The sequence below is a fragment of the Gymnogyps californianus genome, chromosome 1, assembly GCF_018139145.2.
Source record: "Gymnogyps californianus isolate 813 chromosome 1, ASM1813914v2, whole genome shotgun sequence".
Lineage (NCBI taxonomy): Eukaryota > Metazoa > Chordata > Aves > Accipitriformes > Cathartidae > Gymnogyps > Gymnogyps californianus.
Genome location: NC_059471.1, coordinates 29,481,395 through 29,501,839, shown reverse-complemented (window position 1 = coordinate 29,501,839; position 20,445 = coordinate 29,481,395). Strand labels below are relative to the sequence as shown.

The window sequence follows — 20,445 nt, the reverse complement described above, 5'->3', positions numbered from 1 at the left end:
ATCAAAGCTTTCCAGAAGCTGGGAGCATCTAGCACAGATGAAAGACATGGCCAATAAAGCATTCAGTGATATTTTGTGTCTAAGCAGTAGCACCTTCTGGCTATTCCTGCATTTGTAAACATTTAAAAGCTTCTGACACAGAAAAACTCGCTGCAGCATTCCTCAAAGGCTACTGACCCCTGCTTTACTACATTGTATCCTCATAAAATTGTGGGTTTTGTCATCGCTCTGGATGTGCATACAGGACATCAGTTTGTGCACAAGGCCACAAGGTATCATCCTACCGTAGCTGCGATTCAGCATTAGCTTCCTTTCACTCGTTCTCTGATTAAGAACAGAATATACACTGATACAAAACTGCTCTTCACTCCTTAACACTGATACTAGAACGTACAAGCTCTGGAAAGGGAAGGCAAAATGAACCATTCCAATAAAAACTGTACTCAATCCTACACAAAGATTAAAATAGAGCTTTTATTGATGGAATAACAAAAGTGCTTTTCTTAAATATTTTTCAAAATACATTTATACAACTTACAATAATATATCCAAAATAACTGTATATACAAAACATTACCTTGTTTAATGTATGTGCTTTTTTTTTTTGAAAATTACAAAGCAACTTTTTGGCAAAGTTCAACCTTAAGAGGTGACAGTTTTGAAGGTTGGATTAAGAAAAATAGAACCTGAGGGAAAGTGACACTTAAGTCCATGACAAGCAAGAAGTTCTCCATTTAGTTAAATAAAAATGGTTTTTTGTAATATTTTTCACATTACAAAAATAACAGAATGAAGAAAAAAAAAAGATGATGGATACTTTTCTCATCATTTTATAGAGCAGCTTCTCATTCTTTCAGGTACAGGAACTTGAAATAAGAGTGCATGTCAAAAATGAATGCAAGTAAGGACAGCAGTGCCCTGCTGTGGCTTTCTCTTGTGTGCAGTGTTTTTTAGCTGCTGTTGATATGGTTGACCTGATTGGATCGGCGATGGATTTCTTCCAGAAAACTCTCAAGCTGTTCTATCAGCATTCGTTTTTTAAACCTGTATTTAAAAGCAAGCATAATAATGGATGCGCACAGTAATACATGAAACATTGTTCACAAAACTTTTACCAAAATCTCGAAACTTCAGTTATTATTTTAGGTCCAGTGCATGATGAGGTTATATACCTCATATGCATATACATTGTCTCCTAAAGTTCTGGCAAACTACTGACTTGCTTTTCCATTTAATGAGAGAATACAAAACTATGCTTACTACAGTCTATTCTAGCACATTGCTGAACATCAGTGAGCCCTCAGAAAGCCAGGAAAAAGAGAGTTAAGTGTTTGCTGTTTCCAGAAGTTCTGAAGTACAGAAATAAAATATATGTCAAAAGAACTATAATCCTAAAGCTGGCGACAACTTTTAGGGATTATTTGCATGCCTTTATGGTGCGTTCACAAAAGTTAAGTGTAGTATGTACTGGTGAAGGAATAGCCACTACACAGTGCAGAGCGGATTTCCTGACAAGAAAATACAAATTAAAAGTTTGAGAAATAAATTAAAGAAAATACAGACATAATCCATAGCTGGAGTCTCTGCAGTTCTATTCCAGATTGATTACATAAATTTGAACAGCAGGCCATTTTGTCACCTTTGCTTATACCCCTGCCTTGGCACACACAGCACCTTGCTGTTTCCAGCTAGCGCTCCCCCTTGCAACATTTCTGCATCTGAGAAGCCACTTCTGACCGACACTTTGGCAGCCGTACACATACTCAGAGATAAGCAGCAATGAAAAGATCACACACTTTCTCAACTCAGTACTATTCTGAACTATACTCCGAGCTCAGTCCTACGACCTTACTAAAGGTCATAGGACCTTTAGTAGGGACCTTAGGACCCCTCTAGTCCCAGCCAGGCCTCCCAGTCCATGTTCTTGGCTCACAGAAACATGGCATCTGCCCTAATTCCCAGACCACAGACCTCCCCACAATCCCAGCTTGACTACGGGGAAACAAGCACCCATTCCCAACCACTTACTATCTTGTTGAATACCCACGCTCTGGGCCCTTACCCATCCTTCTCATCACAGTTCTCCTCAGTAACCCCACAGAAACCCCACACTTCAAGTACTGCTTTCCCTCCATTCTTCCCCATTGCTTTCACAACTGCTCCCTGCTTGTTGAAAAGTATTAACCTGGGAAATAGATAATTATTCCTTCTCACTCCCTCTAGTAAAAGTCAAAATATTTAAGCTAATAGCAAAGTGCTTTACTATGATACAATCCTACTGAAAATTTAACATGCTCATATTCTGTGCAAGTGACTAGGCAATGTTACTCTCCAGAATACCTTCAAGCCCCTCTGAAGCAGCTGTACAAGTTAACAGCAGACATTTCCTAGAAACTTAAAACCTGGTGGAAAGTGGGGGAAAAAAGCACATTGCTACCTATTCTCACATTACTGTTGGCACAAGAATTCAGGTTTACAGTGCACTATGTCAAGCCCTTCAGTACCTCTCACTGAAAGCTCTTTTCCAAATGCTGAACCCTCCAGCAAACAATTTTTTTCAAAGGCAACAGAAACAATATACCATATTAACTAATATTTTAATTAACAGAATTAAGCATTGACTAATTCAACTTCACTCTGCTAGGAATATTAGTACCCTTAATAATAAAACTTCCTTGAGTAGTTCTAGCTATTGAGCATAAAGCTTCATTATTATTTTGAAATTGGTTGTATTAATTCTTGCCAGCACTTTTATCACAAGTGGGTATTGCTCAGCATTTTGTCTAGGTACACACTTCTGGCTTTGCTATGTGTATTAGTAGCTTAAAGCTCTTAATTTGGAGAATAAATAAAAGGGAATTGAATTTCTCATACTGAGAAGTTGGTTGATTTGTAGAATGTTGATCTGTGTTTTGTCAGTTTTTACACTAGACTATTTAGCAGAGAATAAAAAAACACTTAAGTGCTAGGACCATAAATGGATTACTATGCCAGCTCCAGAAATACTGAACACCTCTCCACTACATAGGCCAATTCCTTTTAGCCCTTTCCTAAATAACTCTTCATTTTGTGCATTCAAATTTATAGCCATCTATTGGGAAGTCAAGTCTTCTGTGTTCAGCAAGGACTCCTTATAAGCACTAATACTACCCACCCAGGCTGATCCAAATATCACTAACCATAAGAAAAGTCTTTGTCAGAATAGAAATAGCTAAGGATTTGAAATTGAGATGTGGTATCTCCTCATCCTTAATATTTTCACAATTGACTGGAAGAAAAAAAAAAAAATCCATTATCTACCTCACCTTGATTTCTGCCTCTCGAAAGTGATAGCTTTTCTACTACCAGAAGAGGAACTGTGGGGCAGTCGGTTTCCAAAGGAAGCTGAAAACAGTGCATTGTTTCAGAAATCTTCCTCTCCCCTCAAACTCTCTAGTGCATTAACCTCCAGAATTGAATGGGGACTGTTTTTAAACACACACTTTGTAGCTGAAATGCTCAAGAGCTTTCTTAAGTCTGTGTTCAGAGTCAGAGCTCCTTGGAGCAGGGAAAGAGAGCAGGCATCCCAAATCTGAATTGCACTCCGTGGCATTGCAAAGGTCAGCTATCAGTTAACAAAACAAGACTATCTTGACAACTCTGGAGAGCCTAGAGATGTTTCCTGCAGGGAGCAGGGAACCTTGGTTAAATGTGATAGCTTGTCTGGATAAGAAAAGAAGCAGAGAACTGCATAGGGATTGTAGGCAGTGTTATCCAGGTGGATAAAATGACCACACTATAAAAATCTAACCTAAGAAAGAAGAGGAAGGAGAGACATTAAGCTGTTCCTACACTCAAACCAATAAAAATTAAACAGTCAACAGAAACAGAATTGCCAACCTTTTCCACCAGTAGATACTGAAAACTGTTGGCTATGGTGGGAGACAGGATTTAATTCTTATGCAACCAACCGCAACACTCAACTGCTGCCAAATTTTGCAGAGAAAGAGTCAACTCAAGATAACTGGAATAGAGAGGCTGTGCAACAGAAATGAGAATTACAGATGATCTAAAGAGCCTAATTTTAGAGGCACAAATATGCCAACCCCACTAAGGGCTGCCACAGACTCCAGGAGCAACAGTATTGTTTTTGTGTGCTGAGGCAGTGAGGAAGCATGTATAATCTACAGGCTATGGAACAACTCTGACAGGTGATGTAACAATAAAGACAGATCAAGCAAAAGCATGATAAAGTAGTTGTTGCTATAGGAAAAGCACGATCTATACAAATCTACATGCCCCACTGTGCTGGCAGTAGAAGGCTAGAGGAGCTGTATGAATGTCCAACGTTCAGTGTACCCTAAACTCTCAGCATGGTTTTATCCAAAAATTACTTTGGTTTTTATTTAATCATAAAATTGGTTTAATAATGCCACAGGAAAAAAGCTGACTACTACAAAAACAGATTAGAGAAAAAAAATCAACTATTCTTTGAGGCTTCTGAAATAAGCCTCAAAGTTACAGTTATATTTATGATCCAAGCAAGATCTGGGAATTATTAGTTCACTTCAACTCAAACACTATTGGTTCCAATCATAATTACATGTTTCTCCTTTCTTTCCTCTTAGTAAACATGTAGAAGGCTAAGCAAGTATGGTCAGTCTAAGGATGCTGTAAGGAACAGTTTCTACCTGGATTAACAACACGGGGTTTAAATCCTCAGCAAGTCTCTCTACTCCAGTGACAAATTACCTCCCATTTCCACAGCCTCAGACAGGACTACAATATCTCTGAAGGAAATAAATCTGAAGAGCACAGACATACCTTTATGGAGCATACATGGATCTCAAAACTATTTTTAGGACAAGATTTTGAGTTGATACAGAATAATGAATTTCAACTGTTTCTGAAAGCCTAATTCACAGTAATATGCAGCTCTGTCAGTTTTTCAAATTAGCAGTACACTCACATCTGAACTTTGGAATCTGAATGATTTTCTGAAGTTACCTTTTCTTTCTATACCATTGTCCATCTACATTTATGGTGAGTTGGCAGTTACAGCTGCTAACGTTTTCAAGACAAAATCTGAGGCAGAGAGGCAAGCTTGTGCAAACACCACACATCAGGAAGTTTGTGTTTCTGGTTTTTTCTAGGGAATTATTTACTTGCAGTGCAAAGCATTGTGTGGCAAGTTTTAAACAAAGAACTGCATGGTTGCCAAGCAGTTATGTACAGCAGTACATGGTGCAGTTTCATAAGATTAATACAATCCAGTTACCTACCTTGAAGCTTCTTTAATAACATTTTGTAAAAATATCAGTCGGGTTTGTAAGCTTCCTTGTACATGCTTCAGTAACAAGAAGATTCTTTCATATTCTTAAAGATAAGAGCAAAATCACAGTTACTTAAGAAATGCCTATACAGATATCTGTTGTAATAGATCTGAGTGAAATCTGAGTGAAATGCAACAGATTTCATTCAGCTCTGTAAGCTTTTAGGATATATCTCCCATCAACCAGGCCTGCAGCAATGACGTACTGTTTAATGAACACTAACATTAAAAAACACAGGATATTGCAGTTTAGGATATTACTGGAACACCTAACAAGTTAATTCTAATACTGATAATATAAAAAACATGACTTTCATGACCACTCATAGGTATAGCAGTGTTCTGATCACTCATCCAGGAAATATTTAGCAGAGGTTTTAAAACAAATCTTATCAGCTTTAAATTTATTTTGCTTCAGGCTCATGGTTCAGTATGTTTCTAAAATAGTGATCTAATATGAATTCTTTGTCTAGCTCTCATGCCAATCATCTGAAAGAGAGATTCGGTATACTTACTCCTTCCTGGTTTTCGGATCTCTTTCATAATTTGTGCTCTTAGCTCTATATTAATCTCTCTGGAACTTCTGCAATGCACTGGTTTTTTCCCTTTGCTGGGTGAAGACATTGGCAAGTTCTCTTCAGTACTTTGTTCTTTACTACCTGATTCCTCATGATTCTCAAAAAACCCATCAACATTCAAGTTATTCCCTAAATGTTCATGGCCTATATCCTCTGTATGAGCTGCCGGTCGATCCAATGAATTGAACGGAGAAGAGGACATTGAAAACTCTGAATCCACAGTATTTGGGAAAACATCTGATGAAAGTGGGTCTGTAACGTGATTCTCAACGACATCATTATTTGTTTCTGATGCTGAAAAAACAAAGATTACACTTGCCAGTTTCACATTCTTTATCATCTGATAGAAGTCAATGAGTCAGTTCAGTATTAAACTCTTGTAAAGCTATGTTCCAGCTCGTACAGTCTACTGTACATGCCAGACATAAGAAAACATGTTTGTGGGTTGTAACACTGAGCACATTACTATATCTCCTGGCAACTAATGGCTTAAAAAAATCACAGGTATATTCTTTATATGAAAAGGGAAATTGCTATATCGACTACCAACAAAAGGAAAAGCACCTGTAAAATGTGCTTTTATGACATGCTTGTCCTTCCCCATTAAATTGAACTGACAAAGTTCACTTTAGTGCTGAACAGTGAGCAAGACTGTTACACAGCACCTCAGCTCCACACTAAGGGAAGTGAATTCACTGCGCTATAGCAAAATTCAAATTAACTTCATGTTGTGATACTTCTGGGGCATCTGAATTCCCAGGCAAAGGAAGAACACCCTTCTGACTGTTTACATTGTCTCCTCATTTAATACAGGAAATACATTGTTTATACTGGGAAGTTCATATGACAGAGAAGTCTGTCTGAAGGACTATATTAACTCTTTCTGTAATTAACCCCAGCTGCACACTTAAATACTTCATTTTCAAAAATGAGGGATAAAATTGCCATATTTGGGAAATCAGCCAATGGTATTTCTACATAAACAAGTTTTTTGCATAAATTAAAAAGCAAACTCTCTAAAGATGATGAAGATTCACTTACTTTTGTGAATAGGAATAGGTTTAACCAGGTCGGGCTGTGCTTGTGTGATTGGTGTTGGTGGCCCTTTTCCTCCAATGTGGTTATTCACAACCGGAGGAGTTTGTGGTCGACCTCTGAGCAGGGGGGACATACAACGTCGCCTTTTCGGAATCCCTTGCATATTTGGTTCTCCAGGTCTTTTATGTTTATTTTGAGGTCCTGATACAAATTCATCTGCTTCATCTATCATCATTCCCTGTAATTAATTTAATGGGGAGAATTCTTAAATTTTACGCCAAAACCAAATAATATACAATACTATGAATGCTTTGATGTTATGATGATGTTTACCGTGTATAAGGCAACTATGTACAACATGCCATTGTGTACTGAATTCTCAAATGTCGACCAAATTCTTCCTAGACTATATCAATGTGCTTAAGGCCCTTATCCAGCAGTCTGCCAAGTAAGACAACTGAGCGGGCTGTCAAACTTCCTTTTCAGTAATTGCAAATTGACTCAAACATTTAAAAGAAGAGATCTAAATCATATTGGTAATTTGGTCAAGTCCGAGACAGATTTGGACAAAATGGAGAGTCCGCACTCACCAAGTTATGGGAAGCTTGTTATGGGGGAAGTTTGGTAAAGGAAACATGATTAGGTATTGGCTAAGTATAGTGAATAATATACAGTGACAAACATATTTCCTTTATAATACAATTCAGAGACATAATACTGGTTTTCCAATAAGGATTGCCCTCCATAGGATACTATTGACGGAAAAACATCTGAGATGCTTTCTTGTAAGCAGTACTTTTCCAAATATTTGAAAGTGTTTCTCCAATACATTGCTCTTTGAATGGTCTAATCAGCAGCTCACACACTCACAACAGCACATTTTTTAAAAAGCTTTACAGAAAAGTCACCTTTTTGTCCAATTTGAATGGATTGCCAAATGTATGAAGCCTTCGTGGTTGATCGGGATCAAGCTCTCGGAGTGGAGAAGGTATTTGTTTTAGATACTCCTGGTAGTTTCCCATTTGTGCTATAGGTACGCTGTGAACTTGATCTATCATAACAGAAGGGTTTATTAATATATGATACTGCTCACCTTATGAGAATTTAGTCTGTATCCACTTCACACCTCCAGTTTTCAGCCTTTTATTAAATGCATTAACAAAACAGATGTGCAAAACTCACCATTATTCTTGCCTAACTGGTATTTATAACATCATGTTTTGAGTGCAGGAAACTTGCTTAATCAGTACGTGTCTTGTGTATTTATCATTATGACAGGGAAATAAGCAATAGTTGTCATGCATGGATGTTAGTTTTCCAGTGTGTCCCGTAACTTTTCAACAGAGTAGATGGGTGAAAAAACTGAGACTGGGAACAAATTATAACTAAAACATTACTACAAACAAAAGATACATTAATGCAAAGTGGTAATGCCATGCTGCATACAGCTTTGACATAACTCTACCCAATTTTAGCCACCCAAAATTTAATTGTTGAGACTAGCATTTTCCCAAAGCAACGGTGATTTTTGACCACTGGAATCAACAAATTCTTAAAATCCATAAAATTCTAAATTCTTGTGATTCTTCTGATTCTAAACTTGTTATGGATTTAGTTAAAGTTGCCAAACCTTTGATTAAGCAAAACATATACTAGCAGAAATAGCAAAAACTAATGTTAGGGGGTTTTTTTATGTGGTTTAGCCCACTCCCCAAAGAGCAACTTCTCTGCATTTCACATTACATTATCACTTGATCACAGATGTTAATCTGACCTAAGCAGTGGCAGGACTAATGTAACATACACTTCCACTTGCATAGCCCTTCCCATTTTCTCCACTTATTTCATCATCTTCTGTTAGATGCCATAAAGCAGTGCCAGAAGACACATTAGAAAGGTAAAGGAATAAATTAGCAGACTACTGAACTATTTGCTGTTGGCCTAAAGGGCAAAAGAATCACACTGGCAGCATCCAGTGAGTAGGCTTACTTTTCCACTGCTCACAATCCACTTCTATGGAGAGAGAACGTAATGTTCAGAACCATCCTGTGATTTTTTTCTCTGACACACCATGAAAGTTGGGAAAAAACAGTGAACAAAGAATCTTATGTAAAAGCCCAAGTCTCCTCATACAGACTAAAGGACAGAGCAGTGAATCTGCAGTCTTCTCTATCCTCACCATTTTTTCTTCCAATGAGTTATTTAAGGGCGGGGGGATCTAAAAAAACCATGCAGTTTAAGGGCAGTATCAGACATCCACTAAGTTTTAAAGAACTACGCTATTTGTTATAGTCTTCCTTTTTTTTAGTACCAATCATATCACGGGTAGACAAAAAATAAACTGTTATCTAACCTTCATCTTGTCCTTTGAGGAACTTGCGAGTACTCTTCAGTAAATTAGATCTCATTCGTGTTAATTGATCCAAAAGATTTCTTCTGGGTATGTCATAAGCATTTCTAAAAGTCTGAGGTTTCAAATCCTATGGTTCCAGTAAATAAAGTTCCAATTAATACCATGTATGAAACAATATCTAGCATTTCAATGGAAGTATATTGAAAATAACAACATTACACACAGTGGTGCTTACCTTATTCAGCAAAGCTATTTGGAACCCAGCATACTCCTTCATATTGAGGTCTAGAGGTCTATGAGGAATTTCCCCAGTAATCCCCTGTAGCAGATGTTGAAAATCGTTCCTATGTGCCATAGACAGGTTGTGTGATCTGCTTCTGACCTTAATTCCAGTCTCTTGCGCTACCTTTTTGCCTACAGAGCCAATGACTCTATCGGACTCTATTTTGGCCTTAATTTGAAATAAATAAATAAATAAAATTGACAATATGCTCTTAAAAGGATTAGTCAGACTTATTCATTTTAAATTCCTACCCAGAAGATTCAACAATGTGCTAATACACTATGACGACCATAACCAGGATGAGTGCTTAAGGAGTGCTTAATACATAACCACTTAATGCTTACTACAATTTTAACTATAGTGAACAGTTTGTGCCTAGGTCTTCTGCATATTTCTCCTCTGCTGCCCATTATGGTATCTAAGCACCAATATGCATGCAATGCTTTTATTTTCATAAAATGCCATAATTTGACTAGTAATTCTCTGCAAATCTATCTGTACTCCCATAGGCTCTTTTCTATGATAACAGCTAAACACTGTAACTCAAAAGACCGATTCTCCCACAACTATAGTTGCGATCAGTCACACAATGGTATCAACTTTTTAAAAGCTCGATACGAATAGTCATAACATTAATAAATATGAAACACATGATAATACCCAATTCTGTTTGACTAACAGACCTAACCCCCAATATTATGTTAGATTTGTACCAAAATTAAACATGTTCATAAATGCCAGCTTTTTGGCAGAATACCGTTGAACAAAGAGCCAAAAGTAATTTAGTAATACACCTGCCGATGTTGATTTTGCAGTTTCACATAAATTTATAGACTACTCAAAATTTGAACGTGTACTTATTAAGAATACTGAGTCTCTACTGGCAGTGCCTTTCAGAAGTTAGAAAAGCTTTAAGTACAATTTGCAGTGCATGTCATTACATCTTAGGAGTCTAAGATGTCTAGGTTGAGTGATCAGTTCACAGAATACTGAGCAATATCACCATGATTTAATAGGATATACTGTAAACTTCAAGAGGTTTGCTTCCTCAAATAATCATTTATATTAATGTTTTAAGAAAAAGTTGGTCCATAAGAACTCAATAGCTAAGTTACAAGTACTTGCACTACTGTTTCTTGAAGTTTCAAGCCTACTGCATTATTTTATTATCTTGAACAAGAAAGCTTAACATGCACAGTTTAACAAAAATAAAAGTGGAGGTAGCAGGGCAGAAATGCTTTAGCTTGTGCAGGAGACTAGTCAAATATACAGGCACTAGTCTGAACACAGTCAACAATTTCAAAAATTCACTTGCCACTTCTACGACTGTATCCTCATTGAGATTCTGAATTATGTCAGTTTACTTTATATTTACTGAACACTTTCCATTTCATTTCACAAGCCAAAGAAAGGACACTTTCTGATTCAGATGCACAAAGTACAAATCTCCATTTTCTGAAAAAATACTAGAACATCTTTAATATCTAAGGTAAGACAACATGTTTTCTTTTGGACAAAAGTATGTTACTGTCTGTACAAGTAAAAATACTCCTTAAATACAAAAAAAAAAAATCTCAATTTGTACCTCCATCTCTATCTTTATAGTCCAGTCTATAAAGTCTATATTTAAATGTCAAGTTTTCCTTCAATTCCGAAAACCCAAACGCTTTTTTGCTATTTGCTTATGGGAAGGTATTAACTTGATCTTTCTGCTCTTTTTTCCTTCAAAGCCATTGAACTTGAGTATTTTAAGATTATCCTGGTATTAGAATAAGTTTTTACTGCTCTTTTGCTTCAACATTACCTGCTGACTCAACTTTTTGAGATATGAAATGACACTGTAACTAAGTCCATATTCCACATTGTCAGCTATAAGGTTTGGTGCTCCCATCATTCTCACAGCTTTCTTCAAAGGCTGAAACATGGAATATATTGTATAGTCATATTTAACTTTATAAGTGTTGTATACATACTTCAACTAACTGTATCCATTTCAAATAGAACCTGAGGTCCTCAGAAAAGAATATAAAGACTTTCAGGGCAGCATTTTTTTGTTGTTGTTTTAAAGCATTGTTCTGTTCATATGGAATCAGTTATTAACAGAGATATCATTTATATACGAGTCATAGCTCATGAAATTTTCATAACATTCTGGTCTCAAGCCTTCCACAGGACTCCAGTGAAAACAGTAAGTATCATTATGCATGAAGTTTAGCTATTTTCTCTTAAATTAATACCTATTCTACTTGAAATAGGGAATACACCCATAGGGGAAAGATAACTATAGTTACATAATAAAATAGAAATTTTAACACAGTAAGTCATCTTACCCCAAGATAATAAGGAGGCATTGTCTTCAAATAGCTTTCAAATGACTGTCGCCATTTCAATGTAGGCTTTGCCTTGTGTACTTTAAACAAGTCATCTGATGGTTATAAAAAGAAGAGACAAAATGAAAGGCATGTCTAGACAGCATTGCATCTTTTTTTCTAATAAAAGAAACTCTCAAAGAAATGCCAATTCCTCAATGTTTAAATTAATATACGTATTCTAACATATACACAACTAAACTAAATATACACACGCAAGATTAACACTGCAGCCAAAAGATGGAACCTAATAAATTATTTATCAAATTGAATTGGTAATTGAGACAACAGATTGGGAAAAATGGCTCCTAAAATAATGAAAGAAGTGAGACCAAAACATATCTGAAAGAATGATGATTAAGTAAATGATCTTACACATTGAGTCTGAGTCATGAAGGTCAGCCATTTGGTGACAAATGAAACAAGTTACTGATGATAAATACATTGCTCAATATTCTACCTTTCTACAGGTGCGTGATTAATACCGGCATTAATTGCAGTAATCTATTTAGATGAGATCAATTCTTCAATTGCCTACCACCTAAGAAAATTTTTATGAAGTGGTATTTACCTAGCAGTGGAAGGAGGACTGGATAATTGTAAGGCATCACAAATAAATTCACACAATTCAGCGCTGTACTAGCTTTCAAGTAACCAAAAGGATGACCAAGTTCACTGTATTTTGCACTATTGCTCACATATACCTGCAATAAAACACATCATATTGTATGTAAATCCAAAATATTGTGTGCTGAAATTTTACATCCTATTTTGACTATAGAATAAAGTCTACGAAAAACAGCATTCTACAAATAACTTCAATTCAGCATGCACTCTACTTGCCTGCCAGCAGGTCTGAGGGGATTTTCTTTCCAGGATAAACTGGGTCAGTGGTGAAGGTTCTAACTCATATTTATCAAACGGCAGTTTGTCAATGACCATCGGTTCACAGTCAGTACAGGAAAATTTCACCACAGGATGAGATGTGCGAGGTGGCTAAACATAAGCATTCCACTGTTAGTAAGTCTGCACAACGATTAAAATGCAATTGTGCTATGACAACTAAAGTAATACAGGTTCTTTGAAAACAGATATATTTAAGGAGCCTATTCAATACAGGATTCATATTTATTGTTAATGAGTCCTAAGCAATTAATTTATGATGTTAGCACTGTCTTAAAATCTGAAGGAATCTTGATTTCCAAATGAATGCCTATTATTTTACCTAGTAAGTCTAGAACAGTATGCAAGTAAAACTTCCTGCATATACACAAAAACTTTGCAAATGGAAGTAAATCCCAGCGGGGACAAAAACATCTTCAATGCTACTCTGGGGCATGCCCATTTTTATTCCCCACAGAAGCAGGCGCTGCACTTCCGCATTTGCTGACTTCCTCCAGCACTTTTCCTTCTTGGCAAATTTAACAGTTACAAAATTCAAACTGAATTATAATGACCAAGAGCAGCATAAATTCAGAAAAAACAGGCTTTAGAAGAACTCACATTTTAACTAGGCCTGTGAAAAATTATTTCAATTCAAGCAATTCAAGTGTTCGGATTTTAATCTTTTTATTAATCACTGGGAAAAGGCCTTTGTACCTTGAGTTTCAAGTATAAGTTAACAACATATTTGAAATTTCTTTTGCTGAAAGGAAAAGTCGATTTTTTTGTGTGTGATGAAAATTAGAGCTGTACACCTTCTACTGAAGGGTTTTCAGGAGAGGAATGTAAGCTCTTATACTTACCCTGAGCCTCCTCCAAGGCCACTAGAATCTGGGAAGAGCTCAACTGGGAAGCCTCCTTCCATTTACTGTCTTTACAAGAAGGTAACTAATAAATACGTAAGATGAACTAGGGAAACACAGGGTTTCATGGACCTTTCCCTACCACCTCACCTTGAAAGTAATTTTTCTACGTCTATAAGCTCTAGCCTCTTCCCTTTAGGACGAGCCACCCAAATGTTATCTGCCCACAGAGCTGGTCTTGCCTTGAGTGTCTCCACTCTGAGGAAGGTGTACTGTCCAAGTGCACACAAAACAGGAGGCCCAACCAACTGAAGGAACTACAATTCTCTTCAAAGTAGGTGCCTCCAATAAACGGTTGTGGTGGAGTTTTTGACCAAGCCATGAAGCAGTTATACTAGGAATAAAAAGGCTGCAAAAGAAGTTGAATGCTAAGACTTGAGAAGTCCAATAACCCTTGGCTAGACAGCAGAACTATTTTTACCTCAGAGCAGTGGGAGCAGCCATTTATACGTTGATCTGCCAACATAATTATTAGCAGACTTCCATGTACATTTAAGAAAGCCTTGACAGTATCATTACCTGCTCGTTACCACAACATGAAACAGTTGTTGGGGTAGGACTGTTTGAGACAGCTCCACTGTGGATCAGGTAACAGGGAGGAAAAGAAAAATATCTAACTATGGACTCTTAAATAGACAAGAGTTACAACATACGCTAAGTTTTCACACTATATTTTCAGAACAGTAGGGAAATACAAGTCTTGGAACACTACCAGCAAACTTAGCTCCCCAACATTGCATAAGGAAGGTTCAGTGTGGAATTCCAATTGATGTCAACAGGAATTTAGCTGCACATGCAGTAATCCAGTGCTTTATGCAGTTATGAGAGCTCTACATGCTACAACTGAGAGAAGAATTTTTTCTCACCTTCTCACCATTTGGGTAAGTCAACCTCATGTTTTTAGCAGATTTAGTTCAACGACTCTTCAACATGACAAGATCTATTTTAGCAATCTCAATCAAGATCTGCAGCAGCAGACAAACTGTACTGACTCTATACAGTGGAGGCAGATATGCCATTGACAGCGATTACAAAGAGTACACAGGACAGTTTTCCTACAGAGCAGCTTTTTAATATACAGTACACAATGATGTTCTGTTTTTTAAATGACTATAGAAGATTTACTTTTATTCATATATGCTAGCTTGCTTCGTACTTCAGAAGGGCATCCCCGTCCTTCAATGAATGTGGCCACAGACGCCAGCAATATCAAACCTGTAAATATGACTAAAATTTCATACTTGTATCACTCCTCAACAACCTGTATTTCAAAGGACTTTATATATTTTTCAAACAAAGGAGATAAAATTTATGAAAAGTTCAATGAGTCTGCTAGTCAGCACACTAGTTTCAGATCAAAAAACCCACAGAAATTCAATAAAAATCATCATGAAATGTAGGGAACAATTATACAACTGCATTATTTCTACTTTAATGATTTTCAAAGATTAGCAGAAATACAAAAATACATTATACTATACTAACGATTAGTTCTCAGACCAAACAAAAGGCAGTGGCATACATTCTTTTATGAAAAAGAACAAATAAAATTAATTCTGTGGGTAGTATTTAAAAAAACAAGGCAAGTTTCTCTGCTTGGGATAAATTGAAGGTATGGCTATACTGCACAACAGCAGATGAAATTACATTCACCTGCTAGAATGAAGACAGAACTATCACAAGGATTCAAAATTGGGAAGATCATACTATCTTCTATAAATACCATCTGCAAGGCAATAGAATTTTATAGGCTATTATTAAAGTGCCACCTTATTTCTGGTTTGATATTTTAACAGAGTTCAAACAGAAACACTAAGTGCATGTATTAGGTCGACAAATAAATCTGTTACAGGCAGTTTCTTAATACTTCAAAGTTACTAAAAAGCAAACCCACCCCATAGTATTATTTGTCTATCAGTAATTTATCCGAGATAACTGCAACAGGGGTTTACATGTGTCATTCCTTCTTGGGTCACACTGCTTTTACAGTTGCTACAATGAAGTACGTATCTCAAGATTTAAAAATCAGTGAATAGGAAATCCTGGAATATTCCCCCATGCACAAACCCTTTGCTTTATCTAACTTCAGTACGTACCAGCGTTGGAGAATTTTGATCTGGCCAAAAGGATTCAGGAACAGGCCAATGACCTATAGGAACCCCAGTTTTAGGGTTTGGTCTGACATAAATAAGTTTGTGACAGCTGTGCCAAGGTTGGGGTCCAAAGGGTCTAGATACATCCACCTGACCATCTACAGAAGAAAAAGGCTTTATGAGTCAAAACAGTGTTAAAATTCAAAAAGAGTATTAAAAAATTTCTGTGAAGAGTTTAAGAACTATACCCCCAGGGAAGCTCTTCCTGCAGTTAGTATTATTTCTAAGAATAGCAGATAGTTGTCAGTAAGCATTTCTGCAAAAACCCAGAAACTATGAGAAACCAAATAAGCATTGAATGTTTAGAGGATCAGAGCTGAGAAAGCCTATTATCTGAAGCCCTTCATAATAATCAGTTTCTTTCTCCTCCCATTGTTATTAACAGATAACCTTCAAATCTCCATGCATTAAAAAAACCTGATACACATGACTAATACTGCTGGGCTAACTTTTTATTGCAGCAAAGCAGGATTAAAAAAATCCCCCACACTTCCCAGTAACATCCTAAGAGGGACCTAGCTAAGCCATTTAGAACGAGAAGTTAAGGCTGCACAGTCATATTTGCTATTTTAACTCTTAATGCAGCCACTTTACTACATCAAACAAAAAAGGACAAGCATGTAAACCCACAGTATTTCCATATCAAGCTATTTACATTTCTAGCTGGTTGAAAACTACTGCTTAAAACTCATGAACCCATTTAACTATGCTTGACGTGAATAATTGCATCTAAGACTACTTGAGTAATATGACCCAATGTAGTGTCTAGCATCTATAGCCAGTATTTTGAAAAAGTACCACAGAATTTCAGACATAGCAGGTCCTTTTTGTAGTAATGTCTTTTAAATGACAACAGTTTTGCTTTTGTTTTGGCAACTATTACATTAAGTTCACTAAATCATGTTGATAGTCATCCCTGCCATTTGATATCACAGTGTAAAAAATTTCAAGTACCATCAATTGGTGAGGGATCTGGTCCAGCTTTTTCAAAATTTATTACCACTCCACTTTGCACTTTTTGCACCAATGACTCAAGACACTGATTCAGCATTCTTGGAGAGCACACACAATATGATCGACCTAGAATGAAACAGTCAAGGTTAAGGCTGTTCAGTGTTTCTGCCCTTATTTTAACTTGGATCATTTAAAACCGTTCACCCGCCACACGCATTGATTTATGTATGGATCACTGATTTAAAGCTTCTCCCAAACACTCCCTCTTTCTTGAAGCAGCAAGGCAGCCTAGCGAAGCAGTGACAGCGTTACATGCACCTCATTGGAAATGTTTGGGTTTTAGCCCCTTAATAACTTTAACTCAAATTCTTGGTTGCATTCATGGAAAATGGGCTCCCCCTTGTGACAGACATCAACACTTAACTGTCCACGAATTTCAGTCAAAGCACTGTTAGTATAACCTACATTACAGTCAGAAAGCAGTGGAACCAAATCCTTTTGGAATGCTTTTTAAATCCCTTTGCTTGCTTTCCATCACATCCCCTCCGATGCATCAGAACAATCATTATGTTTTTAATACGTGATGTAATCAAAAACTTTTACAAACAAATTATAAAATTAATGCCTGAGTTGGATCTGGAATATAATTTCTAAGAGATTAAGAATATGAGTTATGATGAATTATTATGCATTCTGCATTGCAGAAATTCGGCATTGCATTGCATTCTGCATGCTTTGGAGGGGAAAAAAAACCCCACAACCCAACACATTTCCTTTACTTTTGGCTTCTTTAGATCAGAGTATGCCAGGAATTTAGCAAAACTGTACTGCAGAACAGACTCAATTCTTAAAATTTCTAATTGCGATACCAAGGTGCATTAGAAAAAAGTAAGTTTTCTCTTCTAAAAAACTGCTAAAGAAAGTAGATTCACACTCTTCCAAGACAGGTTACATTAAACTGTCTGTAGCTTTAATGCAATAAGTGTCTTCAGTTTTATTATATCGGAGTTCTGAGTTCTTACAAGCAATACAAGAACTTAGAAATACTTATTCCACCATATGTACATGATTAATAGAGCTAAATTGAATTCATTTTCATTTGCAAAAGTATTGACTTGTCAAAGGAAGCAAGGGCACTCACCTCCTGTGACTTCGCACATAGGTGTGATTGCGGAGTCATCCACTGGTACCCCTGTCATCTGCTCCGATTCCGGTGCTGTAATACCAGGCAAACGGAGAACCAAAGCAAATAACCTCTGATCCCACCGAAAGGGTTCCTTAGTCAACTCACTTCCAGGTAGAGGGGAATTGAGAGGTAAATGGAGCTGAAAAGGAATTTAAATCTGTGAATATACTGCTTAAAAAAAAAAATAATTCAGGTTACATAGTGATGGCAATTCACTCTATATAAACACACTTATAATCTCTCCACAGATACTTATAATTTGATTTAAGGTACTGTACATTACAAGCAAGACACCATCATTTAATCAACACTTGAAACATTAAGGCAACATGATGCACCAGGTTGAGAGTTACAAAACAAGTGGGAACAACCACTTTTTAAAACTGATCTACACTTCAGAATCAATAGAATATTTTCTTTGGAATTTCAGCAGTAAGAACTGCTTCACTGCAGCGTTCTTTTGTTCACACAATTTTCTGCAGAACAGGCCCATTCTCAGCTCAGTCTTTTCCTCGATTCTTCAAGATAAAAAGCACAAGTGAATGAAAAGGTAATGTTAATCTCCTCCTGCAGAAGAGAGATAACTTGGGTATAGTTGCTCAAAAAAATCTAGCTGCCAGGATCACCTCCACCAAATAACTCAGCTTCAACAAGTGAACTAATGTGGTAGTTATGTTATAGAATCAGAAGGCAGAGATTTTACATAACTCGGGTATATCCTACAACTAAACTCATGCCTGTGCTTTAAGTGAAAAACAGAGATTAAGATTAAAATCAACACTGAAATGCAAAATGAATTCTCACTTTTAGGTAATAGATAACAGTAGCCACAGCTACCCATATAAGGAAGAACTGCTTGCCATGTGCTGTTGTGTTGCCACTGTCTGGGAAGAACTACACAAAAGTTTTAGTTCAAAATATTGAAGATACCATCCAGGGGACATACAATACATGGGAGCACTTCTTTTTGCTTTAATTCCCAGAAGAGACAGTAAAGAGATTCAAGTTTCAGACTTCAAACATGTTGCACTAAAGATACAGCAATAGTCAGGATATTATTTATTAACCACTAACAGCAACAGCCAGAGACTAACAGAACATCTAAAATTCCCAAGGTTAGCGGCAGTTTTATAACTAGTTAACTGAAACAAGTTGGGGGGGGGGGGGAATCAATTAATTAGCTTCTAAGGGACAGCACAAGGCATTCAGAAGGCTCTAGCCTCTCTTTTTGCATCCAGATACCTCACACAGATTAGTGGGAAAAGAAAGCTTATCAGAACATTCAACTACAGAAGCCCTGAACAGATAGACTAGACTTATAACAAGTAATTACAAGTTTCACAAAAATTTGATAGATCCCTGGCTGATGTTACCACTGTCAGTACAAGCAAAATTCTCATTTCACCTGGAGCACTGCAGCCATAAAGGGGAAAAAAAAATCCCCAAAGCAATGAGTCAAGTGGTGCAAACAGTTCCATTACCTAGCCAAATACAAGGGTTAAGCCCAAAAGCTGAAGCAAACTCAACACTTCCTCAAACACTTTCCTTCTCAAGCAGCATACAAAAAATCCCAATTCTCAATCTCAACTGAATGTTAGCAAACTACTAGTCTGTTCCAAAACTTGATGCAACTCCACAAAAGCACCCATGAGAAACTGCCTTCATTTTTAGTTCACAGTGGTTAGTTAAGGAGTTTGCAACAAGCTGTTGAAAAAGTTTTCTTGTTTGCTTATTTTTAAGAGATTAACTTGAAAGCATTAAACCTAATTTCCAAACTGGAAACCTCAGCTATTTCTATTTACACAATTGCAAGCATCTCATATTGGAAAAAATACGTGTCTTTGAAAAATAATCAATTTATTGATACAATCTCAAAGCCAGGAACAAACATGACAAACCCACTCTCGTAACATGTGAGCAAGAATGAGAACACTCTGGACTTTTCAGCGCACCTGATGCTTCCTCCTGAATTTCTGCTTTTGCTGATGCAAGCAGAGAGCACATGTGAGAAGAGTGCTATTTTCCCCAAATGTTTCACACGAAACTGGCCAAAGGGCACTCAGCTATGTACCTGGTTTATTACTGATTCACATGCATGTCTTTCCCCTTTTCACACAAACAGCCAGTAATGCCTGCCTGGCAAAGGAAACTCAGTTAAAAGAATAGCCACGTTCTTAGTAAACAGCCTAGAATCTTGACTGTAAGAGGACTCAACTGCAAGCACTACACTTGCTTGGGGCTATTACTAAGGAATGCCATTCACCAAACTTTCCTACTTAGATCTGACTGAACAGAAGATTTACTAGCTCTGAGGAGTACGTTTCATCTGCAAAATACCTATGTAACAGCACTGTTTTTCTTCAGGCAGTATGTATACCTATTTTTAAATATATATATTTATATAAATAAGTACCC

The 20,445-nt window shown here is 36.8% G+C and overlaps 1 protein-coding gene across 1 annotated transcript in view; it reads right to left on the bottom strand.

Annotated features, from left to right (window-relative positions):
* Positions 1–465: 465 nt before the first annotated feature.
* Positions 466–20,445, bottom strand: part of INTS6 (integrator complex subunit 6) — a 46,517-nt gene continuing 26,537 nt past the window's right edge. Inside the window, exons 6-19 of the mRNA XM_050903916.1 lie at positions 17,986–18,169; positions 16,845–16,970; positions 15,834–15,988; positions 12,776–12,928; positions 12,504–12,636; positions 11,894–11,988; positions 11,368–11,478; positions 9,516–9,731; positions 9,281–9,407; positions 7,836–7,978; positions 6,931–7,165; positions 5,827–6,183; positions 5,262–5,355; positions 466–1,044 (exon numbers count right to left, since the gene is read on the bottom strand). Of these exons, the coding sequence (XP_050759873.1) occupies positions 951–1,044; positions 5,262–5,355; positions 5,827–6,183; positions 6,931–7,165; positions 7,836–7,978; positions 9,281–9,407; positions 9,516–9,731; positions 11,368–11,478; positions 11,894–11,988; positions 12,504–12,636; positions 12,776–12,928; positions 15,834–15,988; positions 16,845–16,970; positions 17,986–18,169 (2,223 nt within the window). The 3' untranslated portion in view covers positions 466–950. The remainder of the gene's footprint in view (positions 1,045–5,261; positions 5,356–5,826; positions 6,184–6,930; positions 7,166–7,835; positions 7,979–9,280; positions 9,408–9,515; positions 9,732–11,367; positions 11,479–11,893; positions 11,989–12,503; positions 12,637–12,775; positions 12,929–15,833; positions 15,989–16,844; positions 16,971–17,985; positions 18,170–20,445) is intronic.